This window comes from Theobroma cacao, chromosome 8, assembly GCF_053813885.1.
Source record: "Theobroma cacao isolate CCN51 chromosome 8, ASM5381388v1, whole genome shotgun sequence".
Lineage (NCBI taxonomy): Eukaryota > Viridiplantae > Streptophyta > Magnoliopsida > Malvales > Malvaceae > Theobroma > Theobroma cacao.
The window spans coordinates 29,015,387-29,039,885 of NC_142646.1; the positions used below are offsets into that span (position 1 = coordinate 29,015,387).

At 31.9% G+C, this 24,499-nt stretch overlaps 1 protein-coding gene and 2 pseudogenes across 4 annotated transcripts; 2 read left to right on the top strand and 1 right to left on the bottom strand.

Moving 5' to 3' along the window:
- The first annotated feature begins 4,938 nt into the window (after positions 1–4,938).
- LOC148761316 (small nucleolar RNA snoR8a) lies at positions 4,939–5,037 on the top strand (annotated as a pseudogene).
- A 1,619-nt stretch (positions 5,038–6,656) lies between these two features.
- LOC18593028 (UDP-glycosyltransferase 88F4 pseudogene) lies at positions 6,657–8,628 on the top strand (annotated as a pseudogene).
- A 3,172-nt stretch (positions 8,629–11,800) lies between these two features.
- Positions 11,801–16,650, bottom strand: LOC18593029 (transcription factor bHLH80). Of its 4 annotated transcripts, XR_016027987.1 has the most exons (6): positions 16,022–16,648; positions 15,519–15,662; positions 15,358–15,423; positions 14,915–15,001; positions 13,223–13,291; positions 12,586–12,950 (listed from the first exon to the last, which is right to left on the bottom strand). XR_016027987.1 is itself a non-coding variant. In XM_007020034.3 (5 exons), exons 1-5 carry the CDS (start codon positions 16,478–16,480, stop codon positions 11,968–11,970), a joined length of 909 nt encoding a protein of 302 aa, XP_007020096.3. In that variant the 5' UTR covers positions 16,481–16,650; the 3' UTR covers positions 11,801–11,967. The 4 variants fall into 4 exon arrangements, 3 of the variants coding, with proteins under 3 accessions (XP_007020096.3, XP_007020098.3, XP_007020097.3); XM_007020034.3 differs by lacking the exons at positions 12,586–12,950; positions 14,915–15,001 and adding an exon at positions 11,801–12,138 and having other exon boundaries at positions 16,022–16,650; XM_007020035.3 differs by lacking the exon at positions 14,915–15,001 and having other exon boundaries at positions 16,022–16,647.
- Between the last annotated feature and the right edge of the window lie 7,849 nt (positions 16,651–24,499).

A 24,499-nucleotide genomic window follows, 5' to 3' on the forward strand; every position in this document is an offset into this window, starting at 1 on the left:
TAGACACCAATAAACTCAAAAAATTGAAATTTATAAACCTAGGTTTTCAAAAGAAATTTTTTTATTTTTAGTTGAAATAGGTATTTTAGATAAGAAAATTTATGTTTTGATTTATGAAAATATGTTGGAAACATTTGAATCGGTGCTAAATTGTCAAAAAAAAAACAAAAAGAAATAAAGAGAATTGAGAGGATTTGAAGTTTTGATTTGTAAGTAATAACAATATTTTAGACATTAAAGTGTAACAAAATGTTTTTGAATATGACGTGTAACAATAATATTTTTTCAACATGGCGTGTAACAACAATATTTTTTTTTAACATGACGTGTAACAACCTTTTTTAACCATAGCGTGTAATATATTTTTGTACATGACGTGTAACAACAGTATTTTTTTCAACATAGCGTGTAACAACTGATAATTCTATTTTATAGAATTATTTTATTCCAATTTTGTTATTAAATATTAGCTAAATACTCAATTTTTAATTATAATTTAATTATTTTTAGTTGTTTTTATAAGTAGTTTATTTTTTTAGTGAGTTATTTTAATTTTATTTTATTCCTTTTAATTTGATTATTATTTATTAGTTTTTATATTTTTTGTAGGATTAAAAGTAATTGGGTTTAATTTTGGAAAGTAAGGTGTTGAAAGACCTAGAATCTACTTGCATATGCTTCAGTATTTTGGCCATATCTCGAGTTACAGAACTCCAAATGATGCGATTATTGGACCATTGGAAAGCTAAGAGACAAAGTTACAACTTTTATGAAGATCACTTTCCCAGTTATACTTCGAAGATAGAGAAAATTATATCGGAAAATGGCTAGAAGTACTGTGCCGGGAATGAAAATTTGTAAAGATTTATAATTGATTTTTTAGGCCTCTCATTACACTTTTAAGCCCAATTAAACCCTAGGTCAGCTTAAGGAACTTTAGGTTAAACTTATTAGTATAAATAGGATATGTTTAACAACATTAGAGAGACAACTTTTGAGAGATTTAAGAAATTAGAAGTTGAGGCTGAAACTTGGAGATCAATACGACAAATATTGTTTTGTTTTCTTCCTTAGCTTTTATTTTTCTTGTTACTCTCAATGGTTGAATTTATTATAATGTTATTTGTTTTTGCAATTATGAGTAGCTAATTTTTTTTTTTTTAGGATTGCAATTGAACTCACATGTAATCTAAGTTTTTAATTTCTTTCTTACTTTTTTTTAATGGGAATTGAATTATTTATTCCAATTTGTTCTTAAAGCTTTTAATTATTTGGCCACCAATTAAATTGATCTAGGAACATAAACAAACTTGGGAAAGGGAGTTTAGAGTAGACTAAAATTGAGATAGCATATGATCATATTAATTGATTTGCGTATAGGATAGGGATATACCTATAGGCTATATGTAGTCAAATTAGAGCCTGAACTTAATGAGTTTGTTTTAATTTCAATTCACATAGGGATATAGTGTCTTGGTTAAAATAGAGATTTTTATAAGATGAGTTGGGAGACCCTTATAAATAATTTAGAATTCTAGGTTAGCAATTCAACCCATTGAAATAAGTTAAGGAAGAGAGGTAAGATTCAGATGAAGTGTGAGGGATATTGTAATCCTAAGCTTGTTTGATTTGCTTTTTACCCAATTATTTTGTTGCTTTAATTTTTAATTGAATTAGTTTTAGTTAATTAATTTAGTTATTTGAGTTTGATTGTTTGGATAAGATTAAATTATTTTAATTTTAGTATTTAGTAAAATTTTAGATCAATTCCATGTAGGATCGATACTCTACTTGCTAATATGCTATCTATTTGATACGTATACTTGCATAGTAAGATTTTAACTGACAACAACCTAATCATAACGTGTCACATGTTTCTGTACATGGTGTGTCATATGTTTCTGTACATGGCGTGTCATATGTTTTCCTACATAGCGTGTCACATGCTTCTGTACATGGTGTGTAATAACCTAACCATGGTATGTCACATGTTTTTGTACATGACGTGTAACATATTTTTATACATATCGTGTAACATCATAACGTGTAATTTCATTAAGGGTAATTTTATCCAACTTGGTTAAAAATAGTTAAAATTATAAAAAGGACTATTTTTGAAAACATTTTATCTTTAAGGGTTATTTTTAAAAATGCCCCTAAATAAAGTCTATTATAAGTTATAGTAATGCTTATGTATAAATTAAATATATGTATATATAATATATGACTTTATTATATATATATATATATATATGAAATTAATGACATAACTTATATGTTATAATGTTTTATATCAAAATTTGTATAAATAATAACTAATTATAAACAATATATTATAAAATCTAAGGTGATAACTAATAAAATTATTAAATGTAATCATATAAATAAAGTTTATTATAGTAATGTTCATATATAATATATCTACACAATTTTATATATTTTTATAACATTTTATATTACGAAACATTACTAAAGCATAATAATTATAATATATTAATATATAGGATATTTATTATCATATATTATAATATTAACATATAAGTTATATCATTTAAAATATATAACTTGTAATTTCATATTAATAAAGATTAATAAATAAATATATATAACTAATATTAAATTACTATAATTATGATTTGTATATGTACATAAATACCCTAATATATTTTAAGTAAATTATTAATTAAGTTTACAATCAATTCTTCTTAATATCTATAAAAAATATTATATATATTAATACATATAAATATATAAAAATACTAGTTTAGTCTTTTGGGTGGATTGTTTCAAAAATTTTTAAATAGATAACCGATCAAAAAACCAATTGGACCAAATATTTTGGACCTATTAATCTAATAAATCAATTAAACTAAACCGTTTTACTCAAATTGCTTTTAATTTGAGTAGAAAATTTATCTATATTGGTTTTACTCACTCTTAATGATTCTAGTAAACATCGCAGTTTTAATATGGACAAGTCTGTAATTTTGGAATTTCAACTAAACTAGAATCGTCAATCGAAAACTAATTATCCCTTGTGAAAAAAACTCCAATTGTTGTAACCCGAGGTAGTGACATAACTGTGATGCGTGCACTTTGCGGACTGAGCAATAAAGAAAAACAGAGATGATCCTATGCTATTTCTTCCACCATTGTGATCAAATAAGCCGTCCAAACCTTTGATCTAAAGGTTTTAATTTTTCAAAAAACAAAAAGCATGGAAATTTTCAATGAAATCCATTATTCTAGCTTCAAATTTTGGATTTTTATTTGTTATACATTGTTAAGCATCAAATGGTGTCAGTTCATTAAAAAATAAATTTAAAATTTTGATAAATTTAAAAATAAATATTAATAACATTTTAATTTTTTAAAAAATAAACAAATTGTTTTACCTCTCTCCATCTCTATCTTACTTAATCTCCTCTCCTTCCATCAATAATAATAGCTCCAAAACCCTAAAATTTTAATTTTGATTCTTAAAAGTAAATATCTCACTCTTCTTTTTGAAATTACTTCCAAAAAATTAAAATGCAATGGCTTGCCTTAAAGTACGTTGAATGAAATGGATAAATATACTGAGAGAAATTGGAAAAGGTGGAAAGCTAAACAACTTAGAATCCATTTTTTGATGCATAAAGATGATAAAAAGAAAAATAAAACAATTCGGAATCCTAAAAGAATATGATTGCCTTTTTAGGAAGATCCAAAATCAATTAGCCATACAAAATTTTTCATATTAATCTTGATGTTTGAATCCAAGCAAGAAACATATCAATACGTACAAAATAGGAATAAGAACACTAGTGTAATGCTATATTTTTCCATCCTTTAAACTTTGTGAGCTATTCTTTCATCTAGAATTTTCATTTTTCTTTTTTACAGTGTGAGTCCATGAGATCATCATGTTGAAACTTCAAAATGATGTCAATAATTCTTCAAGAATGAACACCCTACCCTATGGGCAGTTGGATATATCCAACTAGGATTGCAAAGGAAAAGAAAATCGAAATTTCAACATTGGCTTTATACTACTTGGAACCAAGCTTGTGCCCTAGGGTTTGGAATTGGTCAAAATACTCACAAAGTTTTCTATTCTCATACATTTTATCCAATTTATTCCCTATACTCAAAATCGAAATAATTTAGTCTCTTGATTTTGAGAATAACTCCAAATTTAGTCTTTTTCCTTAACAACATTCAAATTTTTCGTTAAAAACGATGATGTTAACGTTGATGTGGCATATTTTGGTGATGTGGTACCATCATGATAACATGACAATGCCACGGGGCATAGTTGTGATGACGTGGTAGTGTCATGAGACATTGACATGGTGACATGATAATGTTGATATGGTACTAACATGCTGGCATGTTAGTGCCACATGGCAATGCTGATGTGCCAAATCAAGAAAAAAAATTAAAAAAAAAAACGATGTCACATCATAAGAATTAAATTGAATAAAAATGTATAATAGATGGATTAATTTGAACAAAATTGATGTGTTTATGAACTAAATTGAAAAAATTGTTTGAAAGATATAAATCTTTAAGTAGATGATAGATATACTTATTAATAAGTTAAATGTTTAAATGTCAAAGATTTATGGTATTAAGAAAAACATATAAATATTTTCTTACTTGATTATTTGATTCCATAATAGGTAAATTAATTTATCTAATTTACAACAATTAAATTTAAATTCCCTTTTTATAAATTTTTTTAATATTTTATCTTAAAAGGCAATAATTACCCTTTTCCTTTGCCATCCCTCATTCTTCTTCTTTGTTCTTTGTTTTTCTCATCAAAACTTTAACTCATCAATTAATTGTTAGAAATTAGGGCAATGACAATAGATTTATGTTTCTCGATTCTAATTTGGATTTTTTTCTTAAATTCTTTTAATTTAAAGACCAAATAGCTCTTTGATGACTGTGGATTTAGCAATGATTATAAAAATAATTCCTTGTTTTGACTTGTTCAATTCAATTTGGACATGACATATATTTTTATTACACCCATAGAATCTGAGCTACTACACCCTTTCAATTTTTTGTTTATTTTTTATATTTTTATGTTGTTTAATATTTCAGGTTACATTTTTTAAGTTAGAATTTCTTAAATTAAAAACTACATTTATGGCTGATAGAGTTAAATATAATTGTAAATATTTGTATCATTTTATTTGTGTTTACGAATTTTTTGTAGATCCAAATTAATAATTTAAATGTAATGCAGAATTTGATTGTGGTTTTTGAGCTCAAATAAAATTGTTTGTTAAGAAATAAAAGGCAAATTGGGTAAAGGTTGAATAATTCCAAAAAAATAGGCATTTGTAAAATGTGAAAGTTATAACTAAATCAATTTATTTTGTCAATTAGAGTTCAGCTTAAGTTAACAATTAAGCCAAATTAAATTATAAATTTTGAGTCAAATTAAAATGAAAATTTCAAATTTTTATATAGTCATAAATAGAAAAAAAAGAATTTATTTAATTATTTTATATTATTTTATTTCAGTATAATACAAGTTATTCATCCAAATCTAGCTTTAGGTATGAAATTATTTTTGAAATATTGCCATTTTTTTATGGAAGGGGAATTAAAATTTAATTTTTGGAAAGAAAATAAATTTATGTGCCTATTCTGAAATCAAATATTTAAGTAAGAAAATATTTATAAATATTTTTTAACACCATAAATTTTTTAAACTCAAATAGCATTTGGCTTATTAATAAGTATGTGTATCATCTACTCAAAATTTTATATTTTTAATTTTTTTTCAATTTAATCCCTAAACACCTCAATTTTGTTTAATTTAATCTTTGTAATATATATTTTTGTTCAATTTAATCCGTATGACGTAACATAAATTTTTTTTAAAATTTTTTTCTTGATTTGCACGTGACACCGATACGTCAACATGTCAGTGTCATGTCATTATGTCAATGTCACGTGATATTATCATGTCATCACAACAGTACCATATTACATTATCACATCATCATGATTGTGCCACACCACTAAAATGTACCACATCAATATAATGGTAGTGTTGATATCATCACTTTTAACAGTAAAATTGAATATTGTTAAAGAGGAATTAAATTAGAGTAATTTTTAAAATTAATAGATTAAATTATTTTAATTTGAATGTAACTAAAAAAAATAGATAAACTAGGAAGAAAGTGAAACAAATATTATTTTCAAGAATTAAATTTTGGGAAAAACAACAAGGGAAAGAGGAAGAGGAGATTGAGTTGGAGACAGAATTTTTTTTTATTTTTTTAGAAGATATAATATGTATTTTTAAGTTTTTTAAAGTTTTAAATTCATATCTTAGTAAGTTGATAGCATTTGATGTCTTACAGTTCATAAAAATTATAGCGAAATTAAAAGTTGAACGTCCATATCTGTCCCAGCAGAAGTGGGGCAGGACCATGGTGCTTGGCTCTTGATCAGATATACTTGTGGTTGCGGAACACAAGTCGCTACTTGTTGGTGGAACAAAAGTAGCGCTGCTTTCAGTTTCAAAATATAACTGTACCCTCACGTTCGGACGTCTGGCCCAGCTGACAGAAACTTGACAGCTCTTGGCTTTGTTGTAGCTTTAATTAGAAGTAACCCAACACTTCATTGGCAGACATAAGCAGAGCCAACGACTCCCCACTGAAAAGTGGGTGCTCTACCGAGGAAACTAAATTCTATCTCTTCATTTCATAAGAAAAATAAGAAAATTCATTGATGTGTAAACCAAATTCAACCCTCTGGCCCCAAGTCATTGTGTTTTGTGCTTTTCTAGGAGTTATAACGACTTTTGAATCCTCTACCTCTTCAAAGAAACACAAGTCATAGCTGAAGACTGAAAAGCAATCAAGCAAAGAAAGAAAAAAAAATGCAAGAGACGATAGTGCTCTACGCATCGCCAGGCTTGGGCCATGTGGTGTCAATGGTGGAGCTAGGCAAACTCATCCTACAACAGCGAAACCACCAATTTTGCATCACCATCCTCCTTACTACTGGTTTTCGGGACACCCCAAGCATCATCTCCTACATCAATTCTGTCTCCCAAGCCTACCCATCCATCTCCTTTCGCCGCTTCCCATCCGTCTCCGTCTCCATGGACAAAAAATGCAGCGTTGTCGCCATTGCCTTCCAGTTCATACGCCTGCATGCGCCCAACGTCCTCCATTCTCTTCAGGAAATCTCCAAAGATCACAAGATCTCTGCTTTTGTCATAGATCTTTTCTGCACTTCTACTCTATCCATGGGAAAGGATCTCAAAATCCCCACTTTTTACTTCTATACCTCTGGTGCTTCTTCCCTTGCGGCCTTCTTTCAATTCCCGAAACTTGATGAACAAACCACTGAGAGCTTCAGAGATCTCCCTGACACAGTCTTTCATTTCCACGGCCTGCCGCCTTTGAAAGCCATACACATGCCAGAACCCGCACTTGATAGAGAGGATCCCGCTTATCGTGACTTTATATACTTCTGTTCAGGCCTCGCACAATCAGATGGAATCATAGTTAACACATTTGAAGAGCTCGAACCGATTTCCATCAAGGCAATTGCTGATGGGTTATGCCTCGTTGATGCTCCAACTCCACCAACTTACTACATCGGACCATTGATTGCAGCAGGTAGTAAAGCTGAACACGAGTCTTTGTCGTGGCTGGAGAAGCAACCGAGTAAAAGCGTTGTGTTCTTGTGTTTTGGGAGTCGTGGGTCGTTCTCTCGGGTCCAAATTATGGAAATAGCAAAAGGTTTGGAAAGGAGTGGACGAAGGTTCTTGTGGGTGGTAAAAAATCCACCTCAGGACGAAAAGGCAAAGCAAACTGAAGAAAGCCCCAATGTGGATCTAGACTTTCTTTTGCCAGAGGGGTTTATGGAGAGAACCAAAGATAGGGGCCTGGTTGTGAAGTCATTTGCGCCACAAGTAGCAGTGCTGAACAAGGACTCGGTTGGTGGCTTTGTGACTCATTGTGGGTGGAACTCCATCTTAGAAGCAGCGGTCGCCGGGGTGCCGATGATTGCATGGCCTTTATATGCAGAGCAACATTTGAATCGGAACATTTTGGTTCAGGATATGAAGATGGCTATCCCTGTGGAGCAAAGACAGGAAGATGGGTTTGTGAGTGGAACTGAGTTGGAGAAGCGAGTCATGGAGTTGATGGATTCCGACATTGGCATGGAGCTTAGAGAAAGGAGTTGGGAGATGAGAGAGAAGGCCTTGGCTGCCCGGGGTCCGTCAGGGTCTTCCACTAAAGCAATAACCAAGTTGCTTGACTTGTGGAAGCAAGGTTGAGAATCAACTGTTTTGTTTTGTCCTGTTCGCATGGTATCCATGGTGGAACACAAATGCTCTGCCCGTACTGTGCCCCCAGCCGTGTCTCCTCTCTATATTTTTGCCATCTGTTTTATCTCTTTGGCTGTTAACATCAACTAAAAAATAAAAAGAAAAAAATCTCACGTTAGGTTTTTTTTACTGTTGACTGTCTACTTCTCTTTTACCTTGACTTTGCTATTGGCAAGGATACCTTGACTTTGCTATTGGACAGGACACATTTAACTTTTGTAAATTTTTTTATTAATTTTTTAAGTTTAAATTTTACATTTATTAATTCATTTCATGGTGCTTTTCGGATTTTTTTGAGAGAAGCTATATATGACTAAATTATACACCTAAAGATAGAGAGGATTCCATAACATAATGTTTTATAGAATTTTATGCTTGTAAATAGCTTTTTTCATATATTTCTTTTGAAAAGCATTCAGTTTTGTCTTTTATGTTTTATTCATGGTCCATTGTGTTTTTTGTTCTTTCATGAGGATATTGACATCAAATTTGGTTGTAGGTAGTTCTCTTTTCATTGATGTTTTTTATTTAGGTTTTTTTATTTTTTATATTTTTTAAACTTTATATATTTGTGTGTTTGTGTATTGTTTAATTCAATTTTGATGTATTTTTATCATTAATTGTGTTTAATTAATAAATTTTGGAGCATATAGAATGAAATAGTAGAAAAAGAAGGTATGATTCTTCTATAAATTTAAAAGATAACTAAATTTATTTATTTTGTATTTTTTAGAGTATGGACAAAGAAACTACAAATACAATTAATAAAGATTAATTGTGTCGAAGATTGGAATTTAATGAAGATGATTTTTCCTATCAATTGAACCAATGGAAAAGTAGAATCTAGAGCAAGATAAGTGTTCAAATATGATTGATTCTAATATTAATATTATGATTTTAGCTCATGTAAATATGTCAAAGAAAATTATTTTAAAAATTGAAATGAAATTTGAAACGGAACAAGATATTTATAATTTTTACAATAGATTTGAAACTTGATGTTCTCTGCATGGTTGTAACCTCTACTCACCCTTTTGATATTGTTTCAGAGCTTTTGCCTTATGGTTCATGTTCTTACTATTTTGCTTTATTTTTGGCATTGTCTTATGGTACTAAGTACCAATAGGTAAATCTTTGATTAATGGTACTAAGTACCACTAGGCTTGCTCATTGATTATCCATGCTAACTTGGATCTCCATATAGAGGTTGATATCTTTACTGTAGTTTTCAGTAATATTAATATAATCTTTATTTGGCTAAGGAAAAAAAGGTTGCCAAGAGAAATTGTAATGATGTTTTTGTTTCAAAATTGTTGAACTGAACTAAGGTTGCCAAGAAAAAGTGAGGTAATATTTTTACTTCCAAGTTGTTAAAAAGAGCTCTGGATTGTCAAAGAAAAGAAAACACTAGGTTTGTTAGGAAACGATTTCTTTCAAGATAGAACTTCTATTTTGGGGTTGTCGAATAGTATCTGAGTTCGTTAAGGGAATGAAAGATGAAAATTCTTTGATCTTATTTAAATTACACCTTTCTAAGGAAAAGTGGTCTTTGGAGCTTTATGATTTGATGAATTCTTAAAAGATGCCTTTGACAAGAGATCAATGTTTAGGAATGGAAATGTTAAGTAATGCCCCTTACAGGAATGCGAAGAGTTATTCATGATAACTCTTGATGGGAAAACATCAAATGAAATTTATTTTTTTTTTTTTTTGCAAAAAATGATGCACTCAGATTAATGATGCTTCTCGGTGGAAGAGATAGAGATCGATTTCTTGAATTTGTAAAAGATTATTTCTTCAAGAAGATTGATTGAAACGAATGATGCTCCCAGGTGGGTGACAATGAGTGAAACTGATTTGGTAAATGATAATGCATTTAAACTAATCATGTCTCTTGGCGGGAAAAGATTGAAAGTGATTTCTTGATTTTACTCTTATACAAGGTCCGAGATTGGAGACACACCTTACGTCCAAATGGTTTTGGTTTTATTTTAGACTTCATCAATTTAAGTTAGCTCTTTGGTTGGAATGTTGTTAGAGCCAACCTTATATCCAGGAGGGCATCCTTAAGGTTATGCAGACATTGTTATGGCACCAAGGTTAAGTGCGCATGCTCGACGACATAAGCGTCTTTCAGGGACATAGTGGAGATTAGAAACACACCTCGAGCCCCAATGATATAAAGTGTAATTCTAGACTTCATCCAGTCTTCGGCATAAACCTCAACCTGAAACGAGTTACTCCACGTAACTAAAAAAGATTTGAAGTTCCAAACAACCAAATTTGATAACGAGCCAACTCTCTATGCAGTCTCTAGCCAGCCCTTTCCGGGCATCCTACTTTGCTCATGGCAGGTTCCCTGTTCCAATGTCAGCAAAAGTTTTGATAACAAAACCAGCTATTAGCTCCAATCTTTTATGCCCTAATGAAAGAGAATTTATCCTTCTATCAAACAAATACATCGTCGGCTTTGACTCTTTCCGAACAAAGTATAATGCAGAATCACAACATTGCTTGCCAGCAGCGTGTGACAACTTTGATGAAGTCCCTTTCGTACTTTACATACAGAGCAACAGTAGGCGAGTTCCATAAAACTATCATACGGAAACTAGCAAGAGTACAAACAGCCACACCATTCCTTCTAAAAGAAGAGGTCTCCAGCCACTTACAAGTACTAAATTTAGTGGTATGTTATATTGCCAATCAGAAAGATCTAAGCATTCATTCCAATCAATAGCGGTGATCTTTTGAGTGAAAAAATGCCAAGGAATGAAAGATACTTGACAATGCAACTTAACATACCAGTGTACAATACTACTGCTGACTTAGAAGACACAATAAATCTTGAAAACACTCCTATCCTATATAATTATTCCTGGTCAATCTCCTTAAAACGCCAAGCAGCATGGAAAAATCAAAACAATTTTATTCGGCCAATCCTCTATCTTCCCAGTCTATATCGTTAATCTTAGAATTCACATTTGAGGGGTTTTGGCAAACAGCAAAACAACCAAGGAAACTAGACTCAGGTCAATGAACTCTCCTGCATGCCTCATATATATCAAGATGTTTAGTATTTCCCCTTAGAAAAGTAAGATTTATGACATATATATCATTTGAATTATTCCTTCAATCCCACAAGTTTCTCTAAAATTTCAGCAAACAGTTTAGAGTTTAGGAATAGAAATACATGGGGAGACTACAAAAACCAAAATCAGTATATAGTTACATCACATTTTCAGTAAACTTTCTACCCTCATAGCTGTGCTCCATAATTTTGATATTCCTCCCTATGTAATTCAAACTCACAATGCAATCTCTGGAAGTATACGCAACATCTAAAGCACAAATTCCTTTGAATTCAGAAAATCACTGGACCTAAATAATATGTCAGCAGATCAGGCTAACATAAAATGTTCTTCAGACCTAAATTAACTGCAATTTCACAAATATCACTGTTTTATATCATAAACATTATAGGAAATGCAGTCTTTAATAAACTAACCAATTTCAGCCAAATCAGGTTATCTAGACATATATTCTAGCAGAATGACCAAGCTCTAACTAAGTTCTCATAATTATACATCGAACTATCTGATTTCTCATTATTATACAATTACAACCACAACTGGGCCTTGCTCAGTCCCATATTCAACAGAATTCAGCAGACTGAGCAACCAAATAAGTGTTGTTCCAACTCTCATGTGACCTTTGAAGTCTGGGGACTTGCAGGAAAAATTTTCCATGGGTGCAAGACTGAAAGATTCCATTTTTGTGATCTAACAAGTGGAAAGATGCCGCCAGGTGAGGAAAATGAATGACAGAAAGCAGGTGAAAGAGTGTTAGAGATTAGTTTTGCAGCCTAAGTAAAACTAATATGAATAGACATACAGCATTGTATCTAAAATATTAAAAAAAAACTCTATTACCCAATGCTATATACATTATATTCAAAGCAGACACATAAATAAAGACCAAATAAGATGAGAATTGTAGTTACCATCCAAAATTCTAAGAATCACCATACAAGTCAGAAATTTCTTTACCTCATACCATGTTCTTCTGCCATAAAGAAGTCAACAACAAATATCTGAAATCTTGACCAAGGATCCTTATTGATAAAACAGATTCTTAAAATGTAAATGGGAATTTCATTGAATATAATTATCTAGATACACAATAAGAATTATGAGAAACAAATATCTTAATTAAAAAAAATAGCTAAGTAGTCAATTAAAAAATATTTTATTGTCTACAATATTGTACAACTACAATTATACCAAGTGATATCTGAGGAGCAGTACTAGCAAAAGTGAACCACAGGTCCTGATCATGAACTCTATAATTATTGTAGCTTCAGGAGCAGCCATATCTAGGTATTGCAGAAGAATGCAACACAGTAGGGGGTAAATCTTGTAATTACAATATGGATCTATGAGGCAACTTTATCAGAAAACAACCATAATGTACTTTGACTGGATGTTTATAAAGCTGATAATTACACTAAGCTCTGGTAAGCCAATATTTAGGTACCCTCTTCCAGTCACTCTTTAGTTTTGCATTTGCATTTCCTTTGATGCTCTGTGAGTTCCTGCGAAGATCAGGTTTCTCAGTAGGCAATTTTTTTTTTTTCCTTTTACTGCAGCACCAGTCATATACCACATAGTGTTGCCTCCTTTCTTATTTGAATACATATTACTAACTAGCAGAGAGGTGAAATAAAAAACTCTGGAATATTGTTTAGAGATCAGCAAAAGAGGACGAGGGGCAGGGGGAGATTCTATGTATTTCTAAAAGTTTATATCCACCTCTCTATGAAAATCAAATGGACAAATTTGTCCAACAAGTTTAATAAAGGAGTACCTCAATCTGCTTCTGAAGATATTTAACATACTCTACTGCCTCATCTAGCATGTCAGCAGTGTTTGTTTGCTGCAAGGTGCAACAAGGAAAATTGCCAAGTCAAATAGTGTAAGATACAACTCCTGATATACCTCAAAAGATTTTTTCACATAACATTGACATTTAGAAAAATCAGATCATTTTTGTTTTAACAATTTGGATGATTTGGGATAGAAAGGCATTAAGCATGCATTGATGCAAAACTTAGTGCACAACTTGAAACAAATGCTTAAAACAACAGGTCATGAGTTCATTTCACCTAAATCCCTTTTCTCATTATACTCTCCTATGGTGGGGTATCATTTATAATGCCAAAACTTGACTAAAGTAGGTCAAATGGAAGAATTAGCCACCACTTAGTAGTGTTATTTGCACTCAACCTTTCTATGAAAGCTTCAGTTTTCTCTCAATCTCCTGGCATCACCGAAATCACAACAGTAATAACAACAACTAAGTCTTTTCCCACTCATCACTTTAATAACAAAAAAAGAATATAAAGAGAATGAAGAAAACTTCTTAGAATGACCTTGTTAGAAATAGAATTCATAGACTCTAAACCTTTGAGGAGACAAAAATTTCAAGGCATTTGCTACTACATAGATGAAAGCAACTTGAAGAATCAGTATAATCTTGAACCCTCCAACAATTATGGCACAGTAACCATTTCTCTTATTACCCTTTTACCTCATTTATATTTGGTCTCGATTTTGCCTATAATTAAAAGGTCTAATGTGACAAGCCGAATTAATAGGGAAAGGATTAAACTCATAAATTCTCAACCTACTTAGTTCTACCTTCAGCAGCCTCAGTTTGTGAGACTAAAAATTGCATCCTTATTAAGTTCAACCTTGTAACTACCAGAAAATAAACTGCATCCATAGATCTATAAAGTTTCTATTGAGGTATTAAATCCAGTAGAATAAAGCATCAAATCCATTTATATTATTTTTTTATCTCAACATAAAGTTCATAGAATGTAAATATCTTATTTCTCAAAAATCCTATGAAATCCCTTCATCCTTCATAAAGTTAAACTTATACGTTAATACATCTTGCTTTCCGTGGTTCAAAAAACCTTAAAAGATTACATATGAAGATTTCAAATGACAAAATGATCACGTGAACATAAATTTATAGGATAGTCAAGAATGTATTGTTTACTCAAATTAGGGTTTAAAGATATCTACTATTGTGGCATCTTACACATGTCAATTTCGTATAACTTATGTCTTGTATAATCAAAAGAAACAAAAATTGGGGGAAAAGTTTCTATCAAAAGATTAGCTCAAACCGTTTGACTTAAAAGAATTGAACCCAACAAGGTAATGAATCCATATATGGCCTAGTTATGACAAGTTTTTTATTTCTAATTTAAGAGAGAGATCTTTCAAATGCCTTTCATCCACAAAAAGAACTTTTCTTTTTTTCCTACTAATGGAGTTGAATACATCTTTGTAGTGATACAAAAAAAAACCTTGCCATGTAAACTACATAAATCAAGCACATCACTTTTCTAACAGTGATTGAGCCTTTAAAACTAGGCAGTGAAGCTGCATCTGGAATTATCTGCAGAAGGCATGAGTACCAGCAAAAATCCCACAGTGGCACATTGAACATTCTTACATTGAAATTATCTGTGCAAGAATCCTGTACCTCATCATGAATACTTGAGGCAGCCTATCTCACCTTCTAATTCTAAGGCTGCATATTAACATCAACCTTTTTCTTCTGTTATTGAGCCTGTTCATATAAAAACAACATCCACCAAATTGAACTATTCTTCTCCTCAAAAACCTTAGCCAGTTAAATATATGAATCTGGGGAAGTATAGATAAGAGAGATTTTTGTATGTTATTATAACAACTTTACAATTGCATGTACAAAAGCTACTACAAATGCTCATGCCATCTAACCTATATTTCTGTATAGTTGTTCTTCTCATTCATGTCTCTTTCAGTGAGACATATCAATGAATTTGGCATCAAATTTTAGAATGCTACAATTGATATAGGTTACTATCTGAAAATTTAAAGAAGCTATCTTCCTATTGAACTTTGAATTTCTTGATTAAAGTTGACGCCAACAAGTAAACCTACCTTATCCATGTTGGGTACAAGCTCCTGAAGCTTTCTGATACGGTCACTGATTCGTGTTCTCCGAACCTAACCAAAAATAGTGATGAATAGTTAGAATTCCAAAGAAACAATATTATTTTATATAGTACCAATGAATGTATTCATAAATGAAATATACTAACCCTTTCTGCAATGCTCCGAGGATGAGTAGCACAGCCACGCTTGGCACGGACCCTGCATGGTACTGAATCCTCCAAAAGCTTCTCCATATCCACATCTATCAAATTAGATACCCCACTAGAAATCTGACCACGTTGCTCTCCTTTCTACCCAAAAATTTGAAAGGGAAAAACAAAGAAGGAAACAGAAAGGTATTGTAAATGCAGAATTCCAACAATTTAAACTCAAGTCAAGCATAATATGATTTTGCTAAAAGTAGAACTGTAGACATTTCCCCTTTTGGCTAGAAATAAGTGGTTATTAGTTAGTCATGCTTTTGAAAACAATATTGAAAGTCTAAACCTCCAGTACTATGAAAAGAAGACTAATGACTATAATAAAGGGGCAATTCGAAGACAGCAGAAACATAAACAAATTAACTAGTATTTCAAAACCCAATTCATAGAAAACAGAAACAGGTAAAGCAACAAGCATTCCAAGTTCATTTAGTATAATTATCTCTTACCAACTGAGACTGAAACTTTGTTGGCGGGTACTGCGTATCAAGTTCTCTGGCCCGCTTACTCGAGGGAGAAGCATCGATATTTGGTGATAAATAGTCATAATTTGCTGGAATTCCAAAGTTTGAGAAGTAGGCATCAGAGGCAGCACCGGAATTATTCCCCAGAAAATCAGCCGGAGAACTGTTTTGCCTCTGAAAGCCAGTAGGTTCAAACAACCCAGCTGGATCAGCTGAGCTGGAGAAAGGCCCTGAATCTCTAGTGGCAGGTGTTGTTGAATTGGCAGTGAGTAGCTGTGTCAAGCACTGGTTAGGCTTTAAAGGGTCCTCTTCTTCTTCCTCAAGAAGTGCTTCTAACCAGGTGGCTGGAGCCGAGCGGAACCGAGCGAGTCCACCTCGACTCAATTCACCACCACCACCACCACCACCACTAGAGCTGCCGCTTCCGCCAGGCGTCGGTTGCATCTGCTTCTAGTTCAGTTCGAGGAGCTAGCTTTTTCTCTTATTGGTGTTTGCGAACCTCTTCAAGCTTCAATGGAGAAGAAGAAAAAAAGAACTATGGAAACCCTTTCCTTTTGTTGCTTTACCTTTTAAGACAAAACCAGAAACATTTACAGTATTATTATACAGCATTACTAATTTTTACATGTGAATATGCCCTAACTGTAGTTTTGTTTATTTTTGGCAAGTTTTATGCATGGCATGATTTTGGACCGTCGGATTAACATCAGATGTCATTGCCAAACCTTCGAGGAAAATACAGATCCAACGGTGGTTACGTACGCTCTATCAGAAAAGGGCCAAAACCATGTAAGGCCAGCAGCTGCTAACCTCATCATTTTCTTTCAGATTTTCTTCACCGTAACCTCTGGAAAAACATACAAGGTTTTACAGTTTTGTTTCAGACGCAGAAGGTTCTCGTGCTGTTCACCGTCCAATGAAAATTCGGGATGGTGGTTGCGTGGAGTAAACCGGTTAAGAAAGTGTGGGAAACGAATTTGGTTGCTTGTTGTGGCAAATTTAAGGAGGGGAAGAGTGCGATTGCGCCTATCCACAAATGCAAATGTGAAACGGTTGAGAGTAAGAACCAAGAAGTAAGAAGTGGACTTTCACTTTCTTTTTTTTTTTAATTTATTTTCTTTAATTTTGAACTAGTTTTAGTGCATGGTAGGGACCATGAGATACTTCCTTTTATTTTGTTTGTTATTTTTTTAACCCATAATGTTTTATTTTTTTATATTTTTTGTATTAAAACTTTTTAAAAAATATCTTCTGAATAATTTTTAAATTTTAATTCAAAATATAATAATAGTTTCGTTAAATTCAAAATAAAAAAATAAGGGAGAAAATGTTATGAATATATATATATATGTGAATGTCATTTTATAATTTAAGAAATTTAAACCAAGTCAAACAATGCAAATCAACTAGACACAAAAAGCGTAATCTGATTTGAATTTTTAGATTTGATTATGTATATCTAAATTTGGATATCGATTAAATTGGATTAAGATTAAAATTTATGGGATTATTAGTCGCTTGTTTCATTTGTAAATACACATTTATATAAAATCTTTTTTACTTTACTAATGTTTTTCTTTCATAGTTGTTTTTTTAATTTATATTTCACAACACGTTCTCAGCATGATCCTCTAATCTTTCACTTGAAGCACTTGCAACTGTAGCTTGGTTTTAAAGAATAAGGGATTTAGTTATCTTTTCTTTGAGAATGAGGTCCTCAAGATGTTGTAGCTTTTCTTCAATTTTGACTATCTTTTTAACTTGTTTAGTAAGCTTCCCATCAATTCTTATTAAAAGATTGAACACCATTTCACTTTGAAAAGAGGCCTGACTAACTTTTAAGTGAAGTGTAAAGGGTGTCTCAGTGTCTGAGGGGAATGGGGTGCCTCTGTTGGATTTAATGCACTCTTTCCAGTCTAACCTATATCCCATCTTCAACACACTAGCCAACAAGATTCTTTGATCTTTGCTTTTCATTAAATCTGCTTGAAATCTAATGCTTCAAATCCTTTTTTTCTTGACAAGGGATAAGATGATGTTGCTATATGGCAAATTTGCTTTGTCTCCCAAAAGTGTTCCTTTGATTTTTTTCAATCATAAACCTAGCTACATTTAATGGGATTTCATTGAAAGTTGACTCCATCAACTAGAGATCTTAAGCACTAAAATAATTAAAGCTGTTGCTTCTGCCACGAAGTGTGGTAGCAATGAGGTATTGGAAGGTTCTTAACTAGGCATTTTTAATATCACTAGCATAGCTCCTAGATGGAAATTTCATTTTTTTGCTAGTTACAATCTCTTAAATAGGGCTAGGATCATATTTCTCTAGAATTTTAAATTCACCTATCTCAAATTCTATCTTCAAAAATTCTCCTAAATCTTAGGTAGTGATCTAAAATTCTCTTCTACTTAGAAGAACATTCAAACCATCTTCTAGAAACTCCTCTTGACTGACTGTTTCATTCTTATTTAGGGCCAGACTAGAATAACATTCTTTAACTAATGTGGGACTAAATATGCTATCCCCAAAAGTACTCAAATTTTTCAATTTTAATTTATCAAAATACTTTAGCAAATCTCTCTGAACAATAGGTGCTTCATCAAAGCTCGACCAATAAAAAAATTTTCCACAAGAGATAATAGCATTTTCTATCTTTTTAAACTTATCAACATGAAGCTTGCTTCTAAATCGAGAGGTTGAGATGTTACTTTTTTTTATGGAAGCTTCTACTGCAGCAGTCCCATTTATTTTCCCTAACGTTTTCCTCTGACTCTCCTTTTTTTTTTCAACTGAAGAACCTTGAGTGGTTTTTCTCTTTTTCTTTGATGGAAGAAGAGGGGAATCATCAGCCACCCTTTTCTTTTTTCCTTTGTTAAAAACCTTATGTGTGAGGGAAGTTCTAGCCATGGGTTTTCTAATAGAGTGGATTTAGAGTTTGTCAGGTTTCAGAAAGTTGAGGAAGAGATGGTTGGATTTCATAGAGTTTAAAATTTTTTTAGGGTTTTGATTTTTAGAGGGTGGGTTTTTTCTAAGTTATTGAAGAGTCTTTGGCAAAAGGTTTAATAACTGGTGAACCCATGTTTTGAGTGGGAGGTTTCTCGTACATCCAGCTTCTTATAATTTTTTTTTTGAAATTTTCCCACGTGTTAGTTTTCCCATTGACTTAGTTGCTTTAATCGGTTAGAGTCGGCCTTAACTAATTAGAGTATTTCTATTTGTAGTACTAGGCCTACTTTAACTAGTTAACGGGGCTTTTAATCAATTAATACCTTACTAATTTAGTTTAACCTCCTTACACAGAATTGCTCTAATTGATTATGGAGTTCTTAATTGATTAATATGGATGTCATCTACCTTTTAAGTTCTCTTTAACTAACTAAAGGATTCCTTAATCAATTAAACCAAGAGATAAACACAATCATCATGTTGTATATCATCATCAAAAACATATTCAATTTAGCATAGTCAGGCTTCATTAACATCTAGTATTCCTAATTCTCTTTTAATTCTACAAAACTAGTCTTCATTTAATAGTTTTGTGAAAATATAAGCTAGTTGATGCAAGGTATCTACAAATTCTATTTAAATATTTCCCTTAAGCATATGATCTTTAATGAAATGATGTCTAATTTCTATGTGCTTAGTTCTTGAATGTTGGACAGGATTTTTTGAGATATTTATGGCGCTCATGTTGTCACAATATATAGGAACTTTGTGCATAGCCTTTCCAAAATCATTTAGTTGTTGCTTAATCTGAAGTATTTGTGCACAACAACTACTTAATGAGATGTATTCAGCTTCAGCAGTTGATAGAGCAATAGAATTTGTTTCTTGCAAGACCAAGACACAAACATGTTTCCAAGGAATTGACAACTACCACTAGTGCTTTTTCGATCAGTTTTGTTGTCAGCAAAATCAGCATCAAAATAGCCAAAAAGATTAAAAGAATATCATTTTAGATACCATAGGCCTAAACCTTGAGTATCTAAGAAATATCTAAAAATTATCTTCACTATGGTCAAATGTGATTCCTTGGGACATAATCGAAATCTTCCACATAAGCAAACATTAAACAAAATATCAAGTCTACTTGCAGTTAAATAAAGAAGTGCCAATCATTCCTCTATAAAGTTTTTGGCCCACATTTTTTCTTTTATCATCTTTGTCAAACTTTGTGGAAGGACTCATAGGAGTTCCAATTGATTTCATATTCAACCTACAAAATTTCTTTAGCACTTCTTTAGTATATATCTCTTGGTTGATTAATCTTTTATCCTCATATTGCTTGATTTGTAGACCAAAGAAGAATTATAACTCTCCCATCATACTCATTTCAAATCCTTCCAGCATTTCCTTTGGAGTCATCACTAAAAGAAACACTACTACTTTTCTTTCTATCAACCTTGATAAATAAATTTTTATTTTCAATTATGTGCTTAAGCGGCCACTATCCAACTACCAAGGTTACCTCTCCTTTGGTTGAGTTTTCAAACATTGCTCATTTTGCTATTGCTCAACCTACAAAATAAATTTTCATTTCTTTTTCAAAGATACCCATACTTTGATGGGTCTTTAGGGGTTAGTAAGTACATATGAATCTTTAGGCACCCAAACTATCTTAGTTTTGGGGAGTTTATTACTCTTATGATAGCACTTACAAGAGAAATGACTTATCTTGCCACAAGCATAACAATGAAATGAAGATGCATCGTTTTTTCTTCTAAAAACAACATTTCTTTTTGGTTTTTCTTCTTTGTTCAACTTCAGTTTTGAGCTTTCTTCCATTGAACCTTTGAGAGCAACATTTTCATCGAATGTTTTTTGTAATGCCTTATTTTTGCTCTCTAGTTCCAACTTTAAATATTCAAAATCTGTTTTGGAACGCTTAAGTTCAATATAAAAAATGTTCATTTGATAAAAAACAGAACTGAAATCATGCTTAATCTTTTATAATTCATCTTCTAATGATAAGGCCTTTTTTTTCAAAACTTTATATAGTAAAGCCAATTTTTCAAATTTAGCACTTAGGCAATCATACTCATCTTGAAATTCATCATATGAAATATCACATAAATGGGATGCTACATCAGATTCATCATCTTTGACCACTAAGCAGAAATTTGCTCTTTCTTCCATCTTGACTTTTTCATCCTTCGAGTTAGAGGAGTCATTGTCTAATTAAGTTACAACTAGCATTGCTCTTTTTAGATTCTTGGTCTTCTTTGAGGATTCCTCCTTGAGTAATGGACATTTAGATCTAAAATGGCCAAATTTATTGCACTCAAAGTATACTACTCTATCCTTTTTGTTGTATTGATTTTTCTATGAAGAATCTTGATCTTTTTTCTAATTTTTTCCTCCAAATCTTCTGTCTCTTTGTCCCATGAGCTTCTTCAATCTTCTAGCAATCATGGCTAGCTCTTCATCATTATCACTTGTAAGATTTTCCAACTTTTTTTCAAGTAAACTCACTTTTAATGCAAGATTTTTCTTTTTCTCCTTAACCTCCTACTTTTCTTTTTCTTCTTCATTCATTTTTAACTCATGTGAGAGAAGTGAACCACATATCTCATCAAGAGTGATTGCATTGAGGTCCTTTGCTTTTTAAATGGCAACCACTTTTGGTTTTCAACTCTTAGGTAGGCTTCTATGGAGTCTTTTTACTAACTCATGTTCAGGTATGACTTTTCTTAGTTGATGGAGCTTATTGACAACATTAGTGAATCGGTCATACATTGAAGTTATGTCTTCACTAGGTTTTATTTTGAACATTTCATAATTATGGGTGAGAAGGGTGATTTTAAATTCCTTGAGGAGTCCTCTTATGGATGATCCTAAGCTTTTTTCAAATTTCCTTGGCTGTGGTACAACTAGAAATTTTGTTGAATTTAATAGGGATTAATGTACAATGAAGAGTGTTGATGCTTTGAAATTTATTTAGACTTTTCTCATTTTAGCCTTAACCCACTTTTCCCTAAATTTGGGCATTTTTTCTCCTGTGACCAAATTCGAGCAAGTGAGAATATAAGGACCATTTGTGATAACATCCCACATCTCATAGTCTACAACTCTATTGTAAATTGATATTCTAATATTTCAATATTAGTAGTTTGATCCATCAAATAGAGGAAGCTTATTTATGGCTTGTCCTTTAGCCACATTTGTGTTTTGTGTAGCCATTGGATCTCCCCTAAAGATGTTAGGCCTTAAATCAAAAGGTTAAGTTTTGATACTACTTGTTGGTTTTAAAGAGTGTGCTAAAAGAGGGTGAATACCACATTCCGAATAACATAGAAATTCTTTCCAAGTTAAGAGCTGATTGAGGGAATTTGATAATGAAAGTTTAAGGCTTGTTGGATGGGTGATTTAAGAGTCAAATAATAAAACGAAAACAAAAGAAAGTAAACAAAGCATGATGATTTATAGTGGTTCGGTCCTTTTGACCTATGTCCATTACCTTGATTTTTCAATCAAGGATTTTCAAACCAATTTACTAAAATCAGTAGAATTCTCAAGCTTCCACCAAGCTTTTACAAAGGCTTTTCACAAGATCAGCCACAACCTTTAACAATGGTTTTTTTTTTATTAACTAAAATCTAAAACTAACTTTTCTAAGGCTAAGTTAAAACCTACAACAACAACCAAACTAACCCAAGTTCAATCAACCCCTTAGAGTGCCTTGCACACTCTAAGTAAGTAAGAAATAGAGAAAAGATGAAATACAATTGATCATTTAGCTGATCTAAGAATTACAAAGTTAAGCTCAAACATTTTTTTAGAGGATGAGAGTGAAAAATAAGTGTTAAGAGAAGGTTTTTGATATTCTAAGCACAAAATCACTTTAGATATCTTATCTCTTGCTTTTTTGACCGTTGAAGCTTAAATTTATACTTAGGGAGTCAGATTTTGCTATTAATCGTTAGAAATAACTCTAATGTCATTCTATCCATTATTTTTCCCTTTAATGCTCAAATTCAAATAGGCAGACAAAGTTCAGCTACCTAGTTACGGGTAAGTTATAACCAATTACACCTTCTCTACCTTGCTTTATCTTATAGCTGTGTATATTGTGTTAACCAGTTAGAGAAAGTTCTAACTAATTAAAAACTTTCTGTTTTCAATTTTCTCAAGGCAGCGTTCATCCTTTAATTGGTTAGCTTTCCCTTTAACTAGTTGAGGCTTCATTTCCTTCAACCTTAGTCACTTAAAATCGACTTTAATCAATTAAAAAATCTTCAAATTTTGAATTTCTCCATTTTGGCTCCCTTCAATGGTTATCTTTTTTTCAAATTTTATTTTGACGCTTAAAGGTACTAAGGCTTTGTGCTTTAACTAATTAACCAAACTCCTTAACCAATTAGCATGACTTTGTTTTCAGTCTCCAGCACCTCTTTAATCAGTTAACCTTAATGTTAACTGTGATGCCTTATTCATGAAAGAAGACAAAAGAATAAGAAACAAGTGGGGGTTGGCCAAAAAGGAGAGAGAAGAAGAAAAGTCAATGCTGCCAAAAAAAAAAAGGGAGAAAAGACAAGAAGAAAAAGAGTGGAGGGCTCGAGGGAAAGAAAAGAGAGAGGAAAAAAAGAAAAAAAAAAAGAGAGAGGGGGAGCAGAAAAAGAAAGAGAAAGATAAGAAAAAAAAAGAAATAGAAGAAAAAAAGGAGAGAGGGAGCACGACGACGAAGAGAATAAGGAGAGGGAAAAAAGAAGAGAAAGAAAGAGAAGAAAAAAAAGAGAGGGAGTAGCGGGAGAGGAGAAGAATGAGGGGGAAAAAAGAAAAGAAAGAAAAAGAAGAAGAAAGAGAGAGAGCAGTGGCAAAAGAGCAGAAGGAGAGGGAAGAAAGAAGAAAAAGAAAAAGAAGAAGAAGGAGAGAATGAGCAGTGACAAATGAGAAAAAAAAATAGCTAGACATACACAAGAACCAATAGCGAAATAGCGTCCCGTTATTGTGAGGTGAGTGGGTGCTAGATTTTAAAATTATGTCCCTATAATATAATATATATGTCATATTTGATAGTTGATCAAATTGTGGACAACATGAGTTGGTAAAAAGCCTTAGGTTGTTTGTGCTTGTGACAAGGATTTTAAATCCTTTTTTCTTTAAAATATATAAATATATATATATATATATATATCTACATGTTTTTAAATACGGGAAAATAAACCTTTGACTAGTTTTCACTTCAAAATTATACCTTGCAAGTTTGTGTGATGTTTAGGCCAATGGCCTTGTTTGTTTCATAGAAGTTGATGATAAATTATTTATATCATTTAGCATGCCAATTTGGTAAATATGCCGTGTTTTGAAATAAATTATGCATAACCCTGATTTATGATTATATTGTTTACAAACTATTATGTTTTGCAAATGCTTGAAATTGCAATAATTTTCGATATTTGATTGTAAAGGGGACTTGAAGCCCTTATTTATATTTGGTGACGTGGGTAGTTCCTACAAGTAGG